Source organism: Tupaia chinensis, unplaced genomic scaffold, assembly GCF_000334495.1.
Source record: "Tupaia chinensis unplaced genomic scaffold, TupChi_1.0 Scaffold000635_1, whole genome shotgun sequence".
Taxonomy (NCBI): Eukaryota; Metazoa; Chordata; class Mammalia; order Scandentia; family Tupaiidae; genus Tupaia; species Tupaia belangeri.
In genome coordinates this window covers 403,828-427,200 of record NW_006160155.1, presented here as the reverse complement: position 1 = coordinate 427,200, position 23,373 = coordinate 403,828, and the positions used below count along the sequence as shown (strand labels likewise).

The 23,373-nt window shown below is 41.9% G+C and overlaps 1 protein-coding gene across 1 annotated transcript in view; it reads right to left on the bottom strand.

The window, feature by feature from the left end:
* Window positions 1-15,335: 15,335 nt before the first annotated feature.
* Window positions 15,336-23,373, bottom strand: part of ADK (adenosine kinase) — a gene marked incomplete at its 5' end in the record, with an annotated part of 331,594 nt that continues 323,556 nt past the window's right edge. The window contains 1 exon segment of the mRNA XM_014592023.2: window positions 15,336-16,127. Within this exon segment, the coding sequence (XP_014447509.1) occupies window positions 16,003-16,127 (125 nt within the window).

The following is a 23,373-nucleotide window of genomic DNA, read 5'->3' as shown; positions in this document are numbered from 1 at the left end:
TCCATTCTCCTCTCGGGATCTTGGGCATGCATGCACACGCGCCTGGCGTGAGTTTTAAGTCACCGGGTCCAGGACACAAACCGCGGTCAACTACGTGGAATTCTAGTGACATAGCCATTACGCTAACTGCTGGTCCCAGAAAATGTTTTTAAGAAAATCACATGAAGGGTCCAACAGATGGCATAGTGGTTAAGAGACTGGATTGTCCCATGGTCAACCACAGTCTGAGTCCTGGACCTGGTGGCTTGAAACTCCTGCAGGGTGCGTGTGCATGTGTGCCCCAAATCCCGAGAGGAGAATGGAGGAGATAGGACTGTGGCATGACCAACCTCCTTGAGGGGGGTGATTTGTCTCTTTCTCTCTGTCTCTCTCTGTGTCTCTGGTGTGTACTCGTGCCCTATAGCAAACATCTCTCTCTCTCTCAAAAAAAAAAAAAAAAAAAGAAAATCATATGAAAAAAATTACTGTATTTATTGAAAAAAATTGCAGCTAAGTGGACCCACACAGTTCAAATCTGTGTTGTTCAAGGGCCAACTGCATTTTGTATTCTGCATTTGTCCTTAGTAACACGTAGCATTTGTCCTTATCAGAGCTCACAGAGTGGACTCTGGCTGCACTGAACAACCAGAGGCTCACCCTTGAAGCAAATTCCTTTCCTCCAGGGTTGGGGTGAAATGTGTTTGGTGACACCTAATACGTTCATTGACCATTTAGTGACTTGCAAAATGGCAGTGGCCCCAATGGGAGATAAACAGAGATCACGTGAGGCCCTTTAAGGCTCTTTAAGCACATTAGAAATGAATGCTGCAACATGCACACGTGTACCCACTGCTGTCTCTGAGCTTCCTGCTCGTTCACTCGTTAAGACCGTGGGTCCCTGAATGGTGGGGGTGGTGAGTCATTCCCCTTCATAGTTCCTGGGCATAGGAAGCACTTGCAAGGTTGCCCATGCATGATTGGTCAATGAAAGAGAGTATTACAAAATAGTTTTAGAAACAGAGGGATTTCTAAGGTCATCTAGGCTGATTTTAGAGAGAAGGGCTCGGAGAAGTGATGTCATTCGCCTGAGATCCCATGAGGCTTGTGGCCACTGACATCTGGGGCTTTGCTTCCTTGATAAAGCTTTTTCCACTAGAAAATACGAGTTTCGGGCCAGCCAGTCATATGGTGGTTAAGGTGGCTAGATCCCACATGGCTGCCTGTTCAGTTCAAGTCCTGCACCGAGCATCTTGAAAACATGCTGGGGAGCATGTGCATGCCCAAAATCCTGAAAGGAGGGAGACAGGATCGTGGCATGACCATTCCCCATGGTGGGTGTTTTTCATACCCCACCCCGCCACTGTCTCCCTGTATCTCTCTGACAAGTATATACTCCCCAAATTAAAAACAAACACGATTTTTTTCTTAGAGAGATTTTTGCTACAGGGCATGTACTCTCGTCACAGAGACAAAGCGAGACAGAGAGACAGAAAGTGAGAAATCACTCCCCGGGGGGATGGCCACGCCGCAATCCCTTCTTCTCCATTTTTCTCTTGGCATTTTGGGCATGCACACATGCCTGGTGTGAGTTTTAAGCTGCCTGGCGGGGGACACAAACTGTAGTTGACTACATGGGAGTCCAGCGAGGTACCCAGTATGCCATCTGCTGGTCCCAAACTAAGACTTTTTTTTTTTTTTTGCTATGGGGGGCATGCTCTTGTAGGAAAGACAGAGACAGAGAGACAGAAAGTGAGAAATCACTCCCCGGGGGGATGGCCACGCCGCAATCCCTTCTTCTCCATTTTTCTCTTGGCATTTTGGGCATGCACACATGCCTGGTGTGAGTTTTAAGCTGCCTGGCGGGGGACACAAACTGTAGTTGACTACATGGGAGTCCAGCAACATAGCCATTACACCAACTGCTGGTCCCACAAACACGAATTTTAGAGTTGAAGGTGGCCTTGGCATTTGTGAACACATTTTCTAGTTCTGTGTGCATGCACATGTATGTGTGCACATGTACTCGGTCACAATTTCTTTCTAGTTATAGTACATAAAGGAAAAAGGAAAAGTCATTCTCTAACTTTCATAGATAAAGAGGTGGAAATCCAGCTTCACAGCGAAGCTGCCCAGGGTTAAGTAGCTGGGTTGACAGGCAGAGGCTGGCCTCCTCAGGAGCTAAGCCAGGGGGCTTCCTGTAGTCTGGTCTGTGAGCCAGCCTCTCCAGAGGAGGAGGCACCTTCTGAGCTGCCCACAGGGAGGTGAGACTAAGTTGTTCAGTCACAACCCAGCATAGTCCATGACATCAGCCCCACACAGGCAGAGACCTTGAGCCTCGGAGATGCTTAGCCCATGCCATGTGTCAGAAACTATTTGTTCTGGGCCAGCCCTGTAGCCTAGTGATTAAAGGAGCTGGATTCCTATATGGCCTACGGTGGTTTGAATCTCCACGCTGGTGGCTTGAAAAACACTGGGCACGTATGTGTGCCCCAAATTCTGACAGGATGAAGAAATGGAGAAGGGATTGTGGCATGACCACGCCCCACTGGAGGGTCCTTTCTCCCTCTCTCTCTGGCAAGCACATGCACCCTTTGGCAATAAAAAGGTATCGCCCTGATGGATTAGATTTGCTAGTAATCCATTTAGGATATGTGTTTATAAATCTCATATAAATAGCCTAAGTGAGACTGGTCTGGTCTGGCTTGAGTTGTCCCGCATGTGTGTACGCTGTGTCTGGTTTCAGTAGAAGTGTTCCGTTAGCTTTGTGAAATAAATAGGAAAACTTGCCGTTGAATCTACAGATTACACAGCGTTGGAACTGCCTCGTTCTTTGTCTGCTTCATTCTCATTCCTTAACAAATGTCTTAAATTATAAAGTTCAAACCAAAACACTCAAACTGAGAAAAAGCCCTGGGTTTCCTGAATCTCAGAACTTCGAAAGAATTTATGGAAATGGGATAGAACGAGGCCTTCCACAGCAACAGGCCAGATGACAAGAAACATCTTTCTTGTCTTGATCCTGCCCCCTCATGGGGGAACAGTGGCCTTGTAGGTTCACCTCTTAAAAGCATGGACATTTTTCTCAGGGAGGAAGAGTGTGCCCTCACCCTGAAGCTGCTTGATAGTCCTGGCGGTGCAGGACTGGACTGATGCTGTGAGGTGGGGGGAGTGACTGCCTGGCTTTGTCGGGGGCGAGCAGAAAACTCCAGCGACGGCAAGCTGGGGGCAAAACGCAGCACCATCGCTGTTCCTTTCTCATAGAACTTGCAGACATCAGACACGAATCAGAGTCCTGTATCTCCTGCTTGTTTTCATCTCTGTGTCTTTCTGAATTTGTACACCTGGAGCTAAATCTATCTGGCCAGTTCCATGCCCGCTGTAGAGAACATCGTCGGGGCCAGTGTGAGAGCTGAAAGCCTTAGTTCTGATATCTAATATAATCCTTCTTATAATTTATTTATTTTTAATTGCCAGAGGGTACATGTGCTTTCCAGAGACAGAGAAAGGGAGAAACCTCCTCATCCCCGGGCCATGGTCACACTGCAATCTCTTTTCTTCAATTTCTCTACCCTGTCAGGAATTTAGGTACATATGCACACACACATATGCCCAGCATTAAAAAAAAAATAACTTGTTTAACTTAATTTATTTGTAATTTGACCAGAGAGGGACAGAGTGAGAAAGAGACAAAGAGAGAGAGAAAGTGAGAAAGCAAGTTGTCAGGTCTGGGACTCGAACCACAATTGGCCATGTGGAAGTTCAGTGTCCTTAACCACACACCACTTGCTGGCCACCCCCAGCATGTTTTTTAAAGCCACCGGAGCCAGGATTCAAATCATGGTTGGCCATGTGAAATCCAGCTCCCTTAAACACTAGACTATGGGATGGGCCCATAATACACACATTTATTTATTTATTTATTTATTTATTTATTTATTTATTTATTTATTTATTTATTTATGAGAGATTACTATAGGGCATATGTGCTCTCTGGAGAGACAGAGATAGAAAGCAAGAAATCATCTCCCCTTGTAATCTTGTAATAGATTTTGAGGTCAGGTAGTAAGATGTCTCTTTTTTTTTTTTTTTTTAAGAATTATTTTTTGAATTTTATTTATTCATGAAATTTTATTTTAAAAATTTGACCAGAGAGAGACACGGAGAGAGAGATAAGGAGAGAGAGAGAGGGAAAGTGAGAAAGCAAACCACCAGGTCCAGGACTTGAACTGTGGTCGGTCATGTGAGAGTGTCTAGTGTTTTAATCACCATGCCACCTGCTGATCCCCAAATGCCTCTTACTTAATTATTTTTACACAGTATTATCTTGGTAATATGGGCCCTATTATGATTCTGGACGAAGTTTACAATTTTTTTTTTTCCTGTTTCTGTGATGAATATGAGCAGTAATTTGATCAAAATTGTATTAAATTTATAAATTAATCTGTTAGAATTTTCAATGTTGATTTTTTTTCCATCCAGGAACATGGGATGTTTTTTCACTTTTGTGAATCATACTCAATTTCTTTTTTTAGTTTTTTAGAATTATGCATGTATTTATTTATTTATTTTCATATGAGTTTCTGCCAGAGAAAGACAGAGAGAGAGGAGAGAGAGAGAGAGAAAGCCTTCAGGTCTGGGACTTGAACTGTGGTTGGCCATGTGGGAATTCCAGCACCTTAACCACCACACCACCTGCTGGTCCTTTTTTTATTTTTTTTATTTTTCATAGTGTATTTTCTTTGTAGTGACTTTTCACCTCTTCAGTTAGGTTTATACCTAAGTATTTTATTTTTGTTTGTGGCTATTGTAAATGGAATTGCTTTTTTCAGTTATAATGAGATGCTGTCATACAAAGTGGATGAATGTAGATCAAATGCTAAGCAAAGTAAGCCATACTATGAAAGACAAACACTGTACATCCCTGCTCAATATATGCCAAATGACTGCACTCTATGGCAGAAATGGAAAGATCTAGAAGTATAATGGTAGGAAGGACAAGTGTAGATAGCAGAGATTGTATGGGGGGGTGAATGTAGATGGTGGGTGTGAGGGCAGGGGAAAAAACACAGACCTAAGAATATGTAGCTCTTTGTTGAAAATGATACATATATCTTTGACTTGTCACATACTATATGCATACTTTGAACAAACATATTATAGGCTATAGAGATGTCTGACAACTAAATGTGAATAAAAAATTATTTAAGAAAAAAAGAAAAGAGAAAATAGCAAGTGTTGATGAAGATATGGAGAAATTGGAAAACTTATACATTGCTGGTGGAAATGTAAATGATGCAGCCATTGTGGGAAACAGCTTGGTAGTTCCTCAAAAAGTTAAACACAGAATTACTGGAAGGACTGCAATTCCGTTCATAGGTATATATCCCCAAAAATTAATAACAGGGACTAAAACAGATACTTATAATGCCAGTAGTCACAATTATAGCAGTAGTCACAATTCCCAAAAGGTGGAAACAACCCAAGTGTCCATCTACAGATGTGTGGATAAATAAAAGTGGTATATTCATACAGTAGAATAGTATTCAGGCATAGAGAAGGAATGAAATTCTGATATTGGGACCAGCAGATGGTGTAATGATTATGTTGCTGGACTTCCACATAGTTAGTTGACTGTGATTCAAGTTCCGGACTTGGTGGCTTAAAACTCATGCTGGGGGCATGTGTGTGTGTGTGTGCCTAATATCCCAAGAGGAGAATGGAGGAGAAGGGATTGCAGTGTGGCCATTCCTCACAGGGGGTGAATTCTTGCTTTCTGTCTCTCTGTTTATCTCTGTCTCTTCAGTGAGTGCACACGCCCTATAGCAAAAATCTCTCTTAAAAAAAAGAAATTCTGATATGTTATACTACGGATGAATCTTGAAAACATTACACTAAATAAAATAAGTCTGAAACAGAAAGGTAAATATCACATCATTCCACTTATATGAAATATCTAGGATAGACAAATTTATAGGACAGAAATAAATGAGAGATTATCAGGGCTTGAGAGTGAAGAGATGGGGAGTTATTGTTTAATGGGTAAAAAGTTTATGATTGGAGTGCTAGAAAAGTTTTGGAATGAGAGAATAGTAATGTTTATAAAAATTGTAAATGTAATAATCTCACTTAACTGTATATTTAAAATGGTTAAAATCGGGCCTGCCAGTGGCACGGTGGTTAGAGCAGTTGGACCTCACATGGCCTTCATGGTTTTAGTTCCTGAACCTGGAGGCTTTAGAAACGTGCTGGGTGTGCATGCCCAAAATCCGGAGAGAAGACTGATGTGGTCATACCCAGGAGATTTCTCACTTTCTCTTTTTCTCTCTCTCTCTCTAGCAAGTGCACATGTAATAAAAATTAAAAAAAAAAAAGGTAGAATAGTATATTTGATGTTACATGTGTTTCTACGTTTTACTATAGGGGCAAACCATCAGGAAATAGCACTTTTCACTCACCAGGATGGTTAGAATCAAAACAAAACAAAACAAACAAACAAACAAACAAACAAACAAAAAACAAGCAGGCATAGCAGTAGTGGCATGTGTTGCTTAGACTCTAGACTGGAATCACATAGGAGGTCCAGGTTTGATTCCCAGTGCAACCTAATAATCCCAGCAACTTGGATGGTTGAAGCACAAGGATCATAAGGTCAAGGCTGGCCTGGGTAACAAAGTGATTTCTTTTCTTTTTTTTTAGTTTGCAAGAGAGAGAGAGAGTGAGAATCACCCCTCAGGAAGATGGCCATGACACAATCCCCTGTGCATTCTCTCAGGATTTGGGCATATACATGCATGCCTGGCATGTTTCTCAAGCCACGGTGCCCATGGCTTGAACTGTGCAGTCGACCAAGTAAGACCCTGTCAAAAAAAAAAGAAAAAAAGAAAAAAAGACAAGACAATAATGACTATTGGCAAGGATATGGAGAAATTAGAAACTTAATGCACTTTTTTTGTTTATTAGAGACTTTTTTTTGTGATAGGGTATGTGCACTCACTGGAGAGACAGAGAGACAGAAAGTGAGAAATCACTCCCCAGGGGGGATGGCCATGCCGCAATCCCTTCTCCTCCATTCTCCTCTTGGAAGCTCGGGCACACATGCACAGTTTTTACAAATTTTTATTGTGTTTGCATAGAACATATAGATCAATTTGGAGACAATTGATATCTTAATGTTGTTGAGTCTTCTAATCAATGAAAATATTTATATTTATTTATTTATTTAGGTTTTAATTTCTCTTAGCAATATGTGCAGTTTCTGGTGTAGAAGACTTCTACATCTGTTATCAGATTTATTCCTAAGAATTTCAGAGTTTCGATGCTATTATTTTATTCTAATATCTGAGTTTCTGTTAGCATCTAGAAATACAACAAATATTTTTAAAAAGAATTATTTTTTTTAAAAAGAATTATTTATCTATTTTTTATTATTATTTTTATTTTTAATTTGACCAGAGAAAGAAAGAGAGAAAGGGAACATAAGAAAGCAAGTCACCAGGTCTGGGACTCGATTCATGGTCAGCCATGTGGAAGTCCAGCACCTTAACCACTGCACCACCTGCCAGCCCTGAAATACAACTAATTTTTATATATTGAGCTTGTGTCCATCAACCTTGCTAAACTTGGTAGTTATAATTGCTTTTTTCTTTTCTTTTCCTTTTAGATGTTTTGCCTAGAGTGCATGTGCTCATCAGCGAGAGAGACAGTGAAAGGGAAAGTGAGAAATCACCTCCCAGGGGAGATGGTCACGCCACAATCCCTTCTCCTTCATCACACACACACACACACACACACACACACACACACACAGAGCATGATTTTCAAGTCACTAGGTCTGAAACTTGATCTGTGGTCAACAATGTGAGAATCCAGTGATGTAGATGCTGCACCATCTGCTGGTCCCTGTAGTTTTTCTTTTTTTAGGTTCCACTAGATTTTTTTTTTTTTGAGAGGTTTTTTTTTTCACTATAGGGCGCGTGTGCTCGCCAGACAGACAGAGAGAGACATAGAGACAGAAAGCGAGAAATCACCCCCCAGGGGGGATGGTCACGCCGCAATCCCTTCTCCTCCATTCTCCTCTCGGGATCTTGGGCACGCACGCACACGCGCCCGGGGTGAGTTTTAAGCCACCAGGTCCGGGACGCGAACCGCGGTCGACTACGTGGGAGGCCAGCGACATAGCCATTATGCTAACTGCTGGTTCCAGGTTCCAGTAGATTTTTAAAAATAAATTTTTTTAAAAGAGGTTTTTGCTGTAGGTAGGGTGCCTGTGCTCGCCAGAAAGATACAGAAAGTGAGAAATCACCCCCCGGGGGGATGGCCATACCATAATCCCTTCTCCTCCACTCTCCTCTTGGGATCTTGGGCATGCACACACATGCGCCCGGCGTGAGTTTTAAGCCACCGGGTCCGAGACGCGAAGCGTGGTTGACTACACGGGAGTCCAGCGACATAGCTATTACGCTAACTGCTGGTCCCTGGTTCCATGAGATTTTGATATAGACAACTGTGTTGTCTGCAAATGGGGCAGTTTTACTTCTCCAATCTGGCTGCTTTTTTTCCTTCTTCCTGTCTGACTGCAATGGCAAAGAACGTGTACCTTGTTGAATAGATGGGAAGAGCAGATACCCTTGCCTTGTTACTGATCTTAGGGAAAAAAACTATTCAGTCTACGGGTGATGTCTATACCACTATGCGTGAAGTTAGCTGTAGGATTTTTGTAGATTTCTATTATCATGTTGATGATGTTCCTTTCTAATTCAGGTTTAGTTATTATTATTATTATTATTTTGAGAGGTTTTTCGCTATAGGGCGCGTGCGTTCGCCAGATAGAGAGACAGAAAGCGAGAAATCACCCCTCAGGGGGGATGGCCACGCCGCGCAATCCCTTCTCCTCCATTCTCCTCTTGGGATCTTGGGCACGCACGCACACGTGCCCAGCGTGAGTTTTAAGCCACTGGGTCCGGGACGCGAACCACGGTCGACTGCGTGGGAGTCCAGCGACATAGACATTACACTAACTGCTGGTCCCCAGGTTTAGTTATTATTATTATTTTAAAATGTAGAGTGGATATTGGATTGTATCAAATGCTTTGTTGTTAATGTTCATTTATGTATCTTCCATGAGTACGTGTGACAGAGACAAGATAGAGAAATAGCACCCCCAACAGGGTCTTGATGCCATGATCTGCCCCCAACCTTATCCAGCCCTGGATCATGGGCACACGTGTGCCTGACGTCCTCAGGGAGATTCCACTGGAACATGCATTTTAGCGCAGCACTACCATCCTGCTCCTCAAATAGTTTTTCTGTGCCTATTTTTAAAAAAAGATTTATTTAATTTGATTAATTTATTCCTTTATTTATTTGACCAGAGAGAAAGAGACAGAAAGAGGGAAAGTGAGAAAGCAAGCCATGAGGTCCAGGACTTGAACGGTGGTCAGCCATGTGGAAGTGTCCAGTTCCTTAACCACCACGCCACCTGCTGGCCCCTTTTCTATGTCTATTAAGATAATCATATGGTTTTCTTTTTTAATTTAACATGTGAATTACAATGACTAATTTTGAATGTTAAACTAACCCTGTATTCCTGGGATAAACTCCACTTGATCATGATCTATTAACCTTTAAATATATAGCTGGATTCAATTTGCTAAATTAAAAAAATTAGTCTCTATTCAAGAGAAATACTGGTTTATTATTTTCTTCTAATGCCTTTTTCTGATTTTGGTATTGTCCTCATAGAATGATACAGAAAGAATTCTGTCATCTTCAATTTTTGGGGAAAATAGTATATGTAGAATTGGCTTTCTTCTTAAGTGTCTGGTAGAATTCTTAAGTAAAGCCATGTGGGCCTGGAGTTTTCTTTGTTGAGAAGGTTTGTAGCTATGGTCTCCATTACTTTAATATACACAGGGAAATTCATGTCATCTTTTTGTTTGTTTCAAAGTAATGTTTTTTTTCAGAGAGAATTTTGCTATAGGGCACATGTGCTTGCCAGAAAGAGAAAGGGAAAAATCACTCCTCAGGGAGGACGGCCATGCGGCAATCCCTTCTCCTCTAGTCTCCTCTTGGGATTTTGGGCACGCACACGTGCCTGGCATGTTCTTTTTTTTCTTTTTGAGAGGTTTTTGCTATAGGGCACGTGTGTTTGCCAGAAAGACAGAGACAGACAGAGAGACAGAAAGCGAGAAATCACCTCCCGGGGGGGACGGCCACACCGCAATCCCTTCTCCTCCATTCTCCTCTCGGGATCTTGGGCACGCACGCACACGTGCCCAGCGTGAGTTTAAGCCACCAGGTCCGGGACTCAAACCACGGTCGACTACATGGGAGGCCAGCGACATAGCCATTACACTAACTGCTGGTCCCTTGCCTGGCATGTTTTAAGCCGCTGGGTCTGGGCCTTGAAATACAGTGTGGGAGCTAAGTAATGTAACCATTATGCCATTGGCTGGTTCCTCAAAGTAATTTTTATTGAGATATAATTCATGTACCATAAAATTCACCTTTTAAAAATGATAATTTAGGAGCCAGCAGGTGGTGTAGTGATTAAGGAGTCAAACTCCCACATGGCTGTCTGTGGTTCGAGTCCTGGACTTGGTGGCTTGCTTTCTAACTTATTCTTTCTCTCTCTGGGGATCACACATTCCTTATAGCAAACATAAAAAGAATATTTTTTAAAATAAATATAATTTGGTGGTTTTTAAATATATTCAGGTTGTGAGACCAGCAGATTGCAAAATGGCTATGTTGCTGGACTTCCATGTAGTTGACAACAGTTTGAGTCCCAGACCTGGTGGCTTAAAATCACACTGGGCACATGTGCATGTGTGTCCAAGATCCTGAGAGAATGGAGGAGGAGTTGCAGTGTGACCATTCCCCCTGGGGGGTGATTTCTCATTTTTTGTCTCTCTGTCTGGCGGGCGCATGCACCCTATACAAAAACTTCTCTCTCAAAAAAAAAAGTGAAATTAAATATATTCAGGTTGTGATCCACATAACTCCAGAATATTTCAGTGCTGTCAACTTATCAAGAAGAAACTCATACCTGTTAGCAGCCACTTGCCATTCCTGCCATCCTCCTGCTCCCTGGCAACCACAAATTTACTTTCTGCCTCAATGATTCAAAACCAATTTTTTTTTTTTGAGAGATTTTTGCTATAGGGCGTGTGCGCTTGCCAGACAGACAGAGAGAGACAAAGAGACAGAAAGCAGGAACCCCCCCCCCCCAGGGGGGATGGCCACACCACAATCTCTTCTCTTCCCCTCTCCTCTCGGGATCTTGGGCACGCACGCATACGCGCCCAGTGTGAGTTTAAGCCACCGGGTCCGGGACTTGAATCATGGTCGACTACATGGGAGTCCAGCGACATAGCCATTACGCTAACTGCTGGTCCCATCAAAACCAATTTTTTTTTTTTTTTGAGAGAGATTTTTGCTATAGGGCATGTGCACTTGCCAGAGAGACAGAAAGTGAGAAATCACCCACTGGGAGGATGGCCAATCCCTTCTCCTCTATTCTCCTCTCAGGATTTGGGGCACGCACGTATATGTGCCTGGTGTGAGTTTTAAGTTGCCAGGTCTGGGACTTGAACCGCAGCTGACTATGTGGGAGTCCAGCAATGTAACCATTATGCCAACTGCTGGTCTCCCAATTTAATTTTTAAAGATTTAGTTTATTTAACCTTATTTATTTATTTTAATTTGACCAGAGAGGGAGGGAGGGGGTGAGGAGTAAGAAAGGGAGGGAGAGGAAACAAGAAAGCAAGCCGCCAGGTCCAGGACTTGAACCTCGGTCAGCCATGTGGGAGTACAACACCTTTAACCACCACACCACCTGCTGGCTCCCCTCCCATTTCATTTTGATAGCACACAGTCTTTTTCCCCCCTTCTTTGTTTTGTCACAAATTATCTTTTTATACATTGAGTGCATAAATTTATAATATTGCTTTATGCATTTGTCTCTTCAACAGGGAAAAGAATTACAATAAAAATACATTAATAATTGTTTTCTATATTGACCCATGTACTGGGTTGTCGGAAAATTCATGACTCATTTTTGCATAGAAAAACATGTCATGACTTTTATGACAACACAATAGTCACCCTTATGAGTGTTATTTCTTTGTATGGAGTGAAATTATTGTCTAGTGTCCTTCATTTCAGCCCAAAGGACACCCTTCAGCATATCTTAGGACGGGACGGCCAGTAATGAACTCCCTAAGCTTTTGTTTATCTGGGACTATCTCAGTTTCTCCTTTATTTTTGAAGTGTATTTTTGCTGGATTATTCACAATTTCTTCTGTCAGAGTTTTAATCCTAGTGCCTTTTTAAAAAGTAGACTATTTTTTAGAGTAGTTTTAGGTTCATAGCAAAACTGAGTGGAAAGTACAGAGTTCCCAGGTCCTCTCTGCCCGCACACGCACAACCTCTTGCCCTGGAGTGGTGTGTTTGTTACAGCCGATGAACCTACTCTGACACACAGTTATCACCCACTATTCGCGGTTCACTCAGTGTTGTGTATTTTGCAGATCTGACAAATACATAAAGGTGTGTATCCACAATTACAGCATCATACAGTGTAGTTTGCCCTGGAGATCCTGTGTGTGCTGCTTATTCACTCTTTCTTCCCTCCCCTGACATTTTAGCAGCTAATAATCTTTTCACTGTCTCCATAGTTCCCCCTGGCCCCAGCACGTGAGGTGTTGGAATCGCACAATATATAAGCTTTTCAGATTGGCTCTTTTCACTCGGTTATATGCAGTCAAGATTCCTGCATATCTTTTCATGGTTTAAAGTTTGTTTCTTTTTAGTGAATAATATCCCATTATCTGCATTAACCGCTGGTTACCCATTCACCCACTAAAGGACATGTTTTGGCAATTAGAAATAATGAAACAGCACTTCATAACCACTGAGGTTATAAAACAAAAACAGCAAGTGTTGACAAATATTTAAACTGGAACCCTCTTATATTGTTAGGAATATAAAATGGTGCAGCCCTTTTGAAAAACGTTTGGCAGTCTCTGAAAAATTAAGACATAGAATTACAATATGACTCAGCATTTCCATTTCTAAAAACACACTCACAAGAATTCAAAACTTATTTCCATACAGAGAGGGTTTACATAAATGTTCATAGCACCATTATTCATAAAGTAAAAACAATCCAAATGTCTATCAGTTGATTAATGGATAAACATTAATTGTGTATCTACACAATGCATTATTTGGCAATAAAAAAAATGAAGTACTGATACATGTCACGAGATGGATGAACTTTGAAAGCATCATGCTAAAAGTGAAGCAGTCAGTCACAGAAGTACATTATATGACTCCAGTTTTTAGAATATCCAGAATAACAAAATGGGGGCCGGCAGGTGGTGTGGAGGTTAAGGTGACTGCTGGTTCTCACATGGCTTACTGTGTGGTTAGAGCCCTGGACCCGATGGCTGAAAAATCATGCCAAGTGTATGTGTATGCATGCCCAAAATCCTGACAGAAGAATGGAAGGAAAGGGACCACAGCATGGCCATCCTCCTTGGGGGCTGATGTTTCTTTCTTTCTTTCTTTCTTTTTTTTTTTTAAAAGTATTTCCTATAGAGAGCATTCGCTTGCCAGAAAGAGAAAGAGAGAGACAGAGACAGAAAGCAAGAAATCACCCTCCAGGAGGAATGGCCATGCCGCAATCCCTTCTCCTCCATTCTCCTCTTAGAATCTTGGGCATGTATGCACATGGGCCCGACGTGAGTTTAAGCCACTGGGTCCAGGACTCAAACCGCGGTCAACTACATGGGAGTCCAGCGACATAGCCATTACGCTAACTGCTTGTCCCGGGGGCTGATTTTTTGCTTTCCTTTTTCTGTCTTTCTGTTGAGCACACGTGCCCCTAACAAAACAGAAAAAAAACAACAAAAACAGAATAAGTAAAACTATAGAGACAGAAAACAGAATTGTAGTTGCCAGGGTACAGAGAAAGAAGTGAACTGGAAGGTAGAGGGTTTGTTTTTGGGGTGATGAAAATGTTCTTGGGACCAGCAGGTGGCATGGTGGTTAAGGCACTGCACTCCCACATGGGTGATCAGGACCTGGTGGCTTGCTTTCTCCCTTCCTCTCTCTCTCTCTCTCTCTCTCTGTGTCTCTCTCTGGTCAAATTAAAATAAATGAATGAATAAACAAAATTAAATAAAGTAATTCTTTTAAAAAAGTTCTTGATTTAAATACTGGTATTGGCTGCACAATTCTGTGACTATATTAAAAACTACTGAGGGCTGGCTCTGTGGCTGGTGGTTGAGGCAGCCGGATGCCCCATGGCTGGCCATGTGATCTGATCCCAGACCCGACTGATTAAGAAACATGCCAGGCACATATGTGTGTGCACTCAAAATCCTGAAAGAAGGGACAGATGGAAGAGAAGAGACTGTAGATCATTCACCATAGGGGTGCTTTCTCTTCTCCCTCTCTCTCTGGAGAGCACATGCATCCTCCAGGAGAAAAAAAATAAAACCCCTAGAGCTATAGAATTGTGTACTTTAAAATGGTAAATTAAAGTTTATATTTCTTTTATGAAAAAGAGAGACACCCTTGCGTGGTCTTACCATACCATGACCCCCTCCATTCAGCTAACTGGAGTCACAGGCACACTGGCATGTCCAGGTCAACTCCAGATCTGAACCTAGGGCTTCCCGTGTGGTTTCAGTCTCATACAGCAGGGCCTTACTGCCTGAGTCATTACAGTGGGGCTGAAATAGTAAATGTTGTAGTCATTTATATCTTAACAAACAAAAATAAAGTGTAAGAGGCCTTTAAGTTTACCCGGATATAAAACAAAACAGAAAAAAACAGAATTTTCTGTGGTTTGAGTTAAATTTCATAAACATTATCTTTTTTCCTTTGACAATAATCATAGTGATAAAAACAGCAACCACTTACTATACACTTACTAGAAACCGTACCAAATATTTTATACTTGGTATTCTCTCTCAAATCATCTCAATGACCTTGTACATAGAGATAATTCCATTTTACAGAAAGAAGAGAGCCTCAGAGACTTGGCCCAGGTCACAGTGAGGTCATCAAATCCGGCTCCAAAAGTTCTTCTGGGTCGTAGTGAAAGTTGTGATGCATTTTTGCATAGAAAAACAGAAAAATACGTCATGGCTTTTCCAATGACCTAATATTATATCATTTTGTTCTTCTCAAGAGATATATTGGACTTAAATACTGTTATTTTTCAATATATCATGTTGTTGTTCTTCCTAACTCCTTCAATCACTTAGATTAAAATTTGAGGGCCCCATAGTAATAATGATGTTTTCCCCCTTAATTTGTTGAGTACAGGGAAAAGGCAGAAAAAGTCCAATATGACAAGTTTTTATTTGTATCAAATTACAGAGTACCATAAGTATATGATTTGAATATTGTAATATAACCTGATATTTGGCAAATTATTTAATTATCCAAAGTTTATTATGTTTGAGTGCACACTGAAGAAATTACTTGGCATAACTTGGTAAGATAAATATTTCTGTACATTATTTGACCATTTATCATGTTAATATGTGGTACATTTATGTATGTGTATGTGTGTACACACATACTCCTAGATTAAATATATCTGTATAAAAAGCTAAAGATCGATATTAAGCTTCATTCCTTTAAAAAAAGATTATATTAAATTACATCTGCATTCAAAGCAGAAATGTAAAAAAAGAAACTGATCAAGTTACTAAATGCACGTGAATTTACAAAGTAACTGAAAATGAAATAAAAATTTCTATTGAAATGTTATATTCCTGTTTAATTGACATTTAAGTGGCACTATCAAACGATGGAAATAAACATCACTTTTTAGGTTGTAGAGAGACTAAAGATTCTATGAGCATAACCGTACCCTCTAAATTAAGAAAGAACATTATTATAGTAGCAAAGGGTGGCAGGTAATTTCCTCCTTTATTAATATGGAATTCTCAGGAAGCAATCTGGCAGTGGCTGTACTCCGAGGCTGGGTTCCCTGCTCTCCCATCAGTGGAAGTCTGGCTTCTCCGGAAAGGTGCAGCCAGTTCTCCTGATGATGACGCTTGCTGCATAATGGCCAGCGCGGATACATTCGGTCAGAGGCTTGTCAGAGACCAGTTGTGACAGAAAACCTAAAACACAGACAAAAAATAACATGAGTAATGTGTAAGATATCAGTGATGGCATACTGGGTCAGAACAAAAGAGGATTTAAGCAACTAACCCTTTTTGCAGCCTTGACAGTAAGTGATAAGCTTCCAGGGTTAGAGAAGTCTTCCCTCAAGACATCAAGAGCTTCCCCTAGGGACCAGCAGTTAGCATAATGGCTATGTCGCTGGACTCCCATGTAGTCGGCCGCAGTTCGAGTCCTGGACCCGGTGGCTTAAACTCACGCTGAGCGTGTGTGCATGTGTGCCCAAGATTCTGAGAGGAGAATGGAGGAGGAGGGATTGTGGCGTGGACATCCCCCCTGGGGGGGTTGTTTCTCGCTTTCTGTCTCTCTGTCTCTCTGTGTCTTTCTGGTGAGAGCACACACTCTATAGCAAAAACCTCTCCAAAAAAAAAAAAAGAGCTCCCCCTGATATTTCTTCACAAGAGTTTAACCTAGGACATGACGATTTGCCACTGAGTCAGTCTGATCTTCCTAAGCCTAACTTATGCTTTCCTTTTGCTTTGAGATGAAAGGTAAGAAATACTGGCCAGGGCCAGCAGGTGGTGGTGTGGTTAAGGTGCTGGACTCCCATATAGCTGACTGCAGTTCAAGTCTTGGACCTGGCAGCTTGCTTTCTCACTTTCCCTCCCTGTCTCTGGTGAGTGCATGTGCCCTGTATCAAATTAAATAATAATAGGGGCTGGCAGGTGGTGTGGTGGTTAAGGTACTAGACTCCCACACTGGCACCTTTCTCACTTATCCTCTCTCTGGTCCAAGTTTTTATTTGTTTGTTTGTTTTACTTAACAAAAAGTTTATTATAAAAATGTACATGACCTGATTTTCACATCATAGTAAAACAAGACCATTGGCTAGGGGACACAGGCTTTTCTGCCATTATTTATACTCATCCCAAGACTTCTAACATGATACTATTTCCTTGTAACACCACCATTCCGATATTATTCTGTTGCCCATTAGCTGCCGTCTCCACACATTGATCTATCACAAGATTCATAAATGGATCAAATGCATGCAATATTCCTTGGACATGTCTGCCACCATTTTATTTCACTGATAACTTAAAAGATATATTTATTCATTCATTTATTTTAATTTGACCAGAGAGAGACACACAGAGAGAGAAAGAGAGCGGGGGAGAAAGTGGGCAAGCAAGGCACCAGGTCTGGGACTTGAACCATGGTCGGTCATGTGGGCATGTCCAGTGCCTTAACCACCACGCCACTTGCTGGTATCTCAATGATAACTTCTTGTTCATAAATTTTTTCAACTGGGTGGGTGAGTTTTGCTCATGATACCTACTCAGTGGGCTCAGAGATGCCTTTGAATGAAATTCTCTTTTTTGTTTGAGAGATTTTCACTATTGGGCGTGTGCACTCGCTGGGGAGATATATAGAGAGAAAATAAGAAATCACCCCCAGGGGGGATGGTCATGCTGCAATCCCTTCTCCTCCATTCTCCTTTTGGGACTTCAGGCATGCACACACATGCATGTGTGTGAGTTTTAAGCTGCCAAGTCCAGGACTCGAACTGCAGTCAACTACACAGGAGTCCAATGTAAGTGCTATGCAATCTGCTGGTCCCAATAAACAATTCTTTTAAAAAAAGAAAAGATTAAAAAACAACAACAAAAAAACATGTTTTGGTGGCCAGCAGGTGGAATAGTGGTTACGGTGCTGACTCCCACATGGCCGACAAGTTTAAGTCCCAGACATAGTGGCTTGAAAATCACACCGGGCACAAGTGTGGGTATGTGTGCCCTAAATCCCAGGAGGAGAAGGGATTGTGGCATGGCCATCTCCCCTAACGGAGTAATTTCTTATTTCCTTCTCAATGTCTCTTTCTGTCTCTCCAGTAGGCACACATGCCCTATGGCAAAAACAAACACACCAAAAAAACAACCAACCAAACAAACAGAAACTGGCCAAAAAATATTACTTTGAGCCTTTGCAGGTGATAACTTACTATCAGGTCATTAGGAAAGTCATGACATATTTTTCTAGGCAAAAATGTGTCATGACTTTCTCAGCAACCCAATAGTTATCCCTCTCCCTTTCCCTCTGGATTATTTCTGTGTTATTGCTATTCCTAGCATAGTGTTATTTGGGTAAAATTCTACCATCTAGATGTCTCTCCAAGTATGACTTTGAGAGATAAAAAGTTATTAAGGATCTTACATTTCTCTTTCATTCCCAGAAGTAATAGTGAAAAAATTTCTGTAGTCAAGCACTGTGGGGCAGCTTGACATTTGAAATAAACTATAATAATGTGGGCAGTAGTGTTGAGGGCTTCTGATTCTGATCAAGATGGAACAAACTGAACCAGATTTACTCTTCCTCCGGAAACAATGAAAACAAAGACAAAATATATGAAACAGAGTTTTATAATATTGAACATCAGCCACAAATGATTCATGAGAGGAAACACAGGAAGTAAGAGAGAAAACTGCTAGACCATACAAAGGAGGGACAATGCAGGCACATCTCAACAGACTCTGAGATGAGGTGATACCGAGCATAAATGGGCCAAAACTGAGGTCTCCAGGCATACTGATCTAAACAGAGAGAGAGGAGACACACATCACCAATATTGGGCCTGACAAAGGTCCTATAACTACAGAATCTACAAATGTTAAAAAGATGACTGGGAAACATTGTTAATAACTTAGGCCAATAGAGCTGATAAACTGGATGAATAGGACAAATAAGTTAAAGAGATGGAAACTATTAAAGCCTGTTCAGAAAGAAAGAGGTAACTTGAATAGCCCTCTATCTACTAAATGCATTGATTTGAGGTTGAAAAGCTTCTCAGAAAGAAGCTTCCAGCCCTAGATGGTTTAAATTCTACCAAACACTTAAGGAAGAGAAAGAATACCAATACCAATGCCTCAGAAAACTGAAGAGAACACTTTCCAGCTGATACTTTGAGGCGAGCATTATTCTCATACCCAAATTGGAATTATAGACCACTATTTTTTTTTAATTTAAGGCATTTTTTAATATAAAATAATTATTTTATTTAAATAAATTCATTTTTATTTATTTATATATATGTGTGTGTCCCTCCCTGGCCAAATATATGAATATATACATATTGGCAAAAAAATTATATATATTTATATATTAGGGAGGGACATGGAGAGCAAGAGAAAACGAGAAAGCAAGTTGCCAGGTCTGGGACTTGAACTGTGGTCGGCCATGTGGGAGTCCAGGGCTCTTAATCATCACACCACCTGCCGGCCCCAAGACCACATATTCTTCATGAATATATGTCAACATTATAAAAAATTTTTTGGCCAATAAAATCCAACTATCTATTTTTTAGTTTGTCAGAGGACACATAGACTTGCCTGTGTGGGGTGAAAAAGCACCCCCCATGATTCATAGTCACACCGCAACCCCTTCTCCCCCATTTTCCTCTCCGTTTGGAGTTTAGAGCATGTCTGCACATGTGCCTAGTGTTTTTTTAATTTTTAATTTTTTTATTTTTCTTTATTTCTTTATTTCTTTTTCTTTTGAGAGGTTTTCACTATAGGGCGTGTGCGCTCGCCAGACAGAGAGAGAGAGAGACATAGAGACAGAAAGCGAGAAATCACCCCCCAGGGGGGATGGTCACGCCACAATCCCTTCTCCTCCATTCTCCTCTTGGGATCTTGGGCACGCACGCACACGCGCCCGGCGTGAGTTCTAAGCCACCGGGTCTGGGACGTGAACCGCAGTCAACTACGTGGGAATCAGCGACATAGCCTTTACGCTAACTGCTGGTTTCCTTAAGTTTTTATTTTATAGACCACAGATTAGTTTATTTTTAATACCCATCATGCCATGAATTCATAGGGAATAGGTTCCAGAAGCTCAGGCTCCTTTCCATTGGTTCTCACAAAGTGTGCTTCTCTGGGTGGAGCAGGCTGGCGCTACAGTTGAACCCAGGTAACTTTCTCTTTGGCTTCTTTCTTTTTCTGGTCATTTTCCTTCACATATTTTAGGAAGCTATCTCTGCTCTTGGAATGCTTAAAAGGCTCAATATGCACATTAATTCTCTTGGTAAGAATCTTGCCCTTAACTTGTTTGTTCACAAGAAAGCCAACAGCATGCTGGGTAACATTGTAGACTCTTCCACTTTTGCCATGGTAATATTTGTGGGGCATTCCTTTTTTTTTTTTGGAGAGGTTTTTTGCTATAGGGCGCATGCGCTCGCCAGCCAGCCAGAGAGAGACATAGAGACAGAAAGCAAGAAATCACCCCCCAGTGGGGATGGTCACACCGCAATCTCTTCTCTTCCATTCTCCTCTTGGGATCTTGGGCATGCACACACACGCACCCGGCGTGAATTTTAAGCCACCAGGTCCGGGATGCGAACCGCGGTCGACTACATGGGAGTCCAGCGACATAGTCATTATGCTAAATGCTGGCCCCTGGGACATTCCTTTTTGAACAGTACCCATTCTCTTTATGTCTATAATATCACCTATCTTGCAGATTCCCATATATGTTGCCAAAGCAACCACTCTGTGTTTTCTAAAAGGCCTAGAGAACATATATTACATAGACCAGGTGCCTCTCCTCTTTCCTTTGTGTTTATCATTTTGGTTAATTACTGGAAGATGGAGGTTCTGTCCAAAAGGACCCTAGTGTGTTTTTATTAGCCACTGGGTCCAGAACTCAAATTAAGCAGTCTGTCATGTGGGATCCAGATGCCTTAAGCACCAGGCCATGGGCTAGCCTTCCTACAATATATTTAAGACGATAATAAAGGCCAGTAGGTGGTGTGGTGGCTAAGGATCCAACATGGCTGACCCTATGGTTCCAGTCCTGGTGGCCTGAAGATCACACTGGGCATGTATGCACAGGTGCCCAAAATCCTGAGGAGAAAATGAAGAAGAGATTGCAGTGTGGCTACCCCTACTCTGCAGGGGTGATTTCTCACCTTCCCTCTCTCTTTAACATTCTCCAGTGAACACATGCACCCTATGGTCAAAAAGGAAAAAAAAAATCTAAAAAAATAAAAAAATGATAATATGGTTCAAATCCCAGCTCTAGTGGCTTGAAAAACATACTGGGAGCACGGGACCAGCAGTTAGTGTAATGGCTATATCGCTGGACTCCCACGCAGTCGACCGCGGTTCGCGTCCTGGACCCCGTGGCTTAAAACTCACGCAGAGCGTGTGTGTGTGGGTGCCCAATATCCCGAGAGGAGAATGGATTGCGGCGTGGCCATCCCCCCTGGGGGGTGATTTCTCGCTTTCTGTCTCTTTCTGTCTGTCTGGCAAGCGCACACACACTATGGCAAAAACCTCTCCAAAAAAACAAACAAGCAAACAAAAAACAACAAAAAAACCCCATACTGGGTGCATGTATGCCCCAAAAATCTGATGGAATGGAGAAACTGAGGTGTGAAAATGACCCATTAGGAGAGGCTTTCTTCCTCCCTCCCTCTGGTGAGTACACAAACCCTCTAGCAAAAACAAAACAAAATAAAACAAGAATCATGATAAAGTGGGAATTTATCCTAGAAATGCAAGATTGGTTTAACACACACAAAAACATTCAACCAATGTAACTACCAGGTTAATCAAGAAAAACAGATCATCTTTTTTTTTTTAAAGTTATTTTATTTATTCATTCATTTATTTTAATTTGACCAGAGAGAAACAGAGAGAGGAGAGAGAGAGAAAGTGAGAAAGTAAGCTGCCGGGTCCAGGACTTGAACCATGGTCAGCCATGTGGAAGTATCCAGCGCCTTACCCACCACACCACCTGCTGGTCCCAAAACAGATCATCTTTTAAAAGTTTTTTTTTATTGGAGCAGGAGGTGGATGGTGGTTAAGGTGCTTTCCTTCTCTTCATTCTCACTTTTCCTCTCTCTGGAGAGTGCATGTGGCCTAAGGCAAAAACCTTAAACATTTTTTATTTTTATTAAATAATTATTTAATTTTATTTATGCATTTATTCATTTTTTAATTTGACCAGAGAGGGACACAAGGAGGGCGGGAGGGAGAGAGTGAGGGAGGGAGGGAGGAAGAGAGAGAGAGGAGAGAGAGAAAGTGAGGAAGCAAGCCGCCAGGTCTGGGATTCAAACCATGGTCGGCCATGTGGGAGTCCAGCACCCTTAACCAACACACCACCTGCCGGCTCCACATTTTCTTTAAAAGAATTATTTATTTATTTAATTCCATTTGTTATTATTATTTATTTTTAATTTGATCAGACAGAGACGGAGAGAAAGGGAAAGTGAGAAAGCAAGCCACCAGGTCTAGGAACTAGATTGCAGTCGAACTACTGTCGGCCGTGTGGGAATCCAGTGCCCTCAACCACCACACCACCTCCCAGCCCCGATCAAAACCCTTAAACATTTAAAAATTTCTTCCTTGAGAAAGAAGGAGAAAGAGAGAGAGAGACACAGATAGATAGATAGGTACCCTACAACAGGTTTTTCATACTGAGAGCCACCCCCAATCTCAGCCAGACTGGACCATGGGCAATGCAGTAGGATGCCAACCACTGCGGGCTCAGCTGTGTCACCACTCACAGTGCCACCATCTGGCCCCAAGATCTTTTCCTTCTTTTTAGGTTTTGCTATAGGGTACGTGCACCTGCCCGAGAGAGAAAGTGAGAACTCACCCCCTAGGGGAGATGGCTTACTGCAATTTCCTCTCCATTCTCCTCTCAAGACTTTGGATACGTATGCACATGTGCCTGGCATGATTTTCCAGCTGCCAAGTCCAGGTCTTAAACCATGGTCAACCTTGTGGGAATCCTGCACTTTACCATGATGCCACCTGCTGGGCTCCCCCAGAATGATCTTAACAGATGCAGAAAAAAGCATTTAAAAAAATAAATAATTGGGACTAGCAGATGGCATAATGGTTACATTGCTGGACTCCCAGGTAGTTGACTGTGGTTCGAGTCCCTTACCTGGTGGCTTAAAATTCACGCCAGGTGCGAGTGTGCCCAAAATCCCAAGAGGAGACTGGAGGAGAAGTGATTGTCGCATCGCCATTCCCCCGGGGAGTGATTTCTCGCTTTCTGTCTCTCCAGGAAGCACACGCGCTCTATAACTAAAATCTCTCACTAAAACAAAACAAAACAAAACAAAAATTTACTCTTAATAAAAACCCAGCAAGGGCCATCAGGTGGCTTGGTAGTTAAGGAGCTGGATTCCCACATGGGTGATTGTAATGTGAATCCTGGACCTGGTTGCTTGCTGTC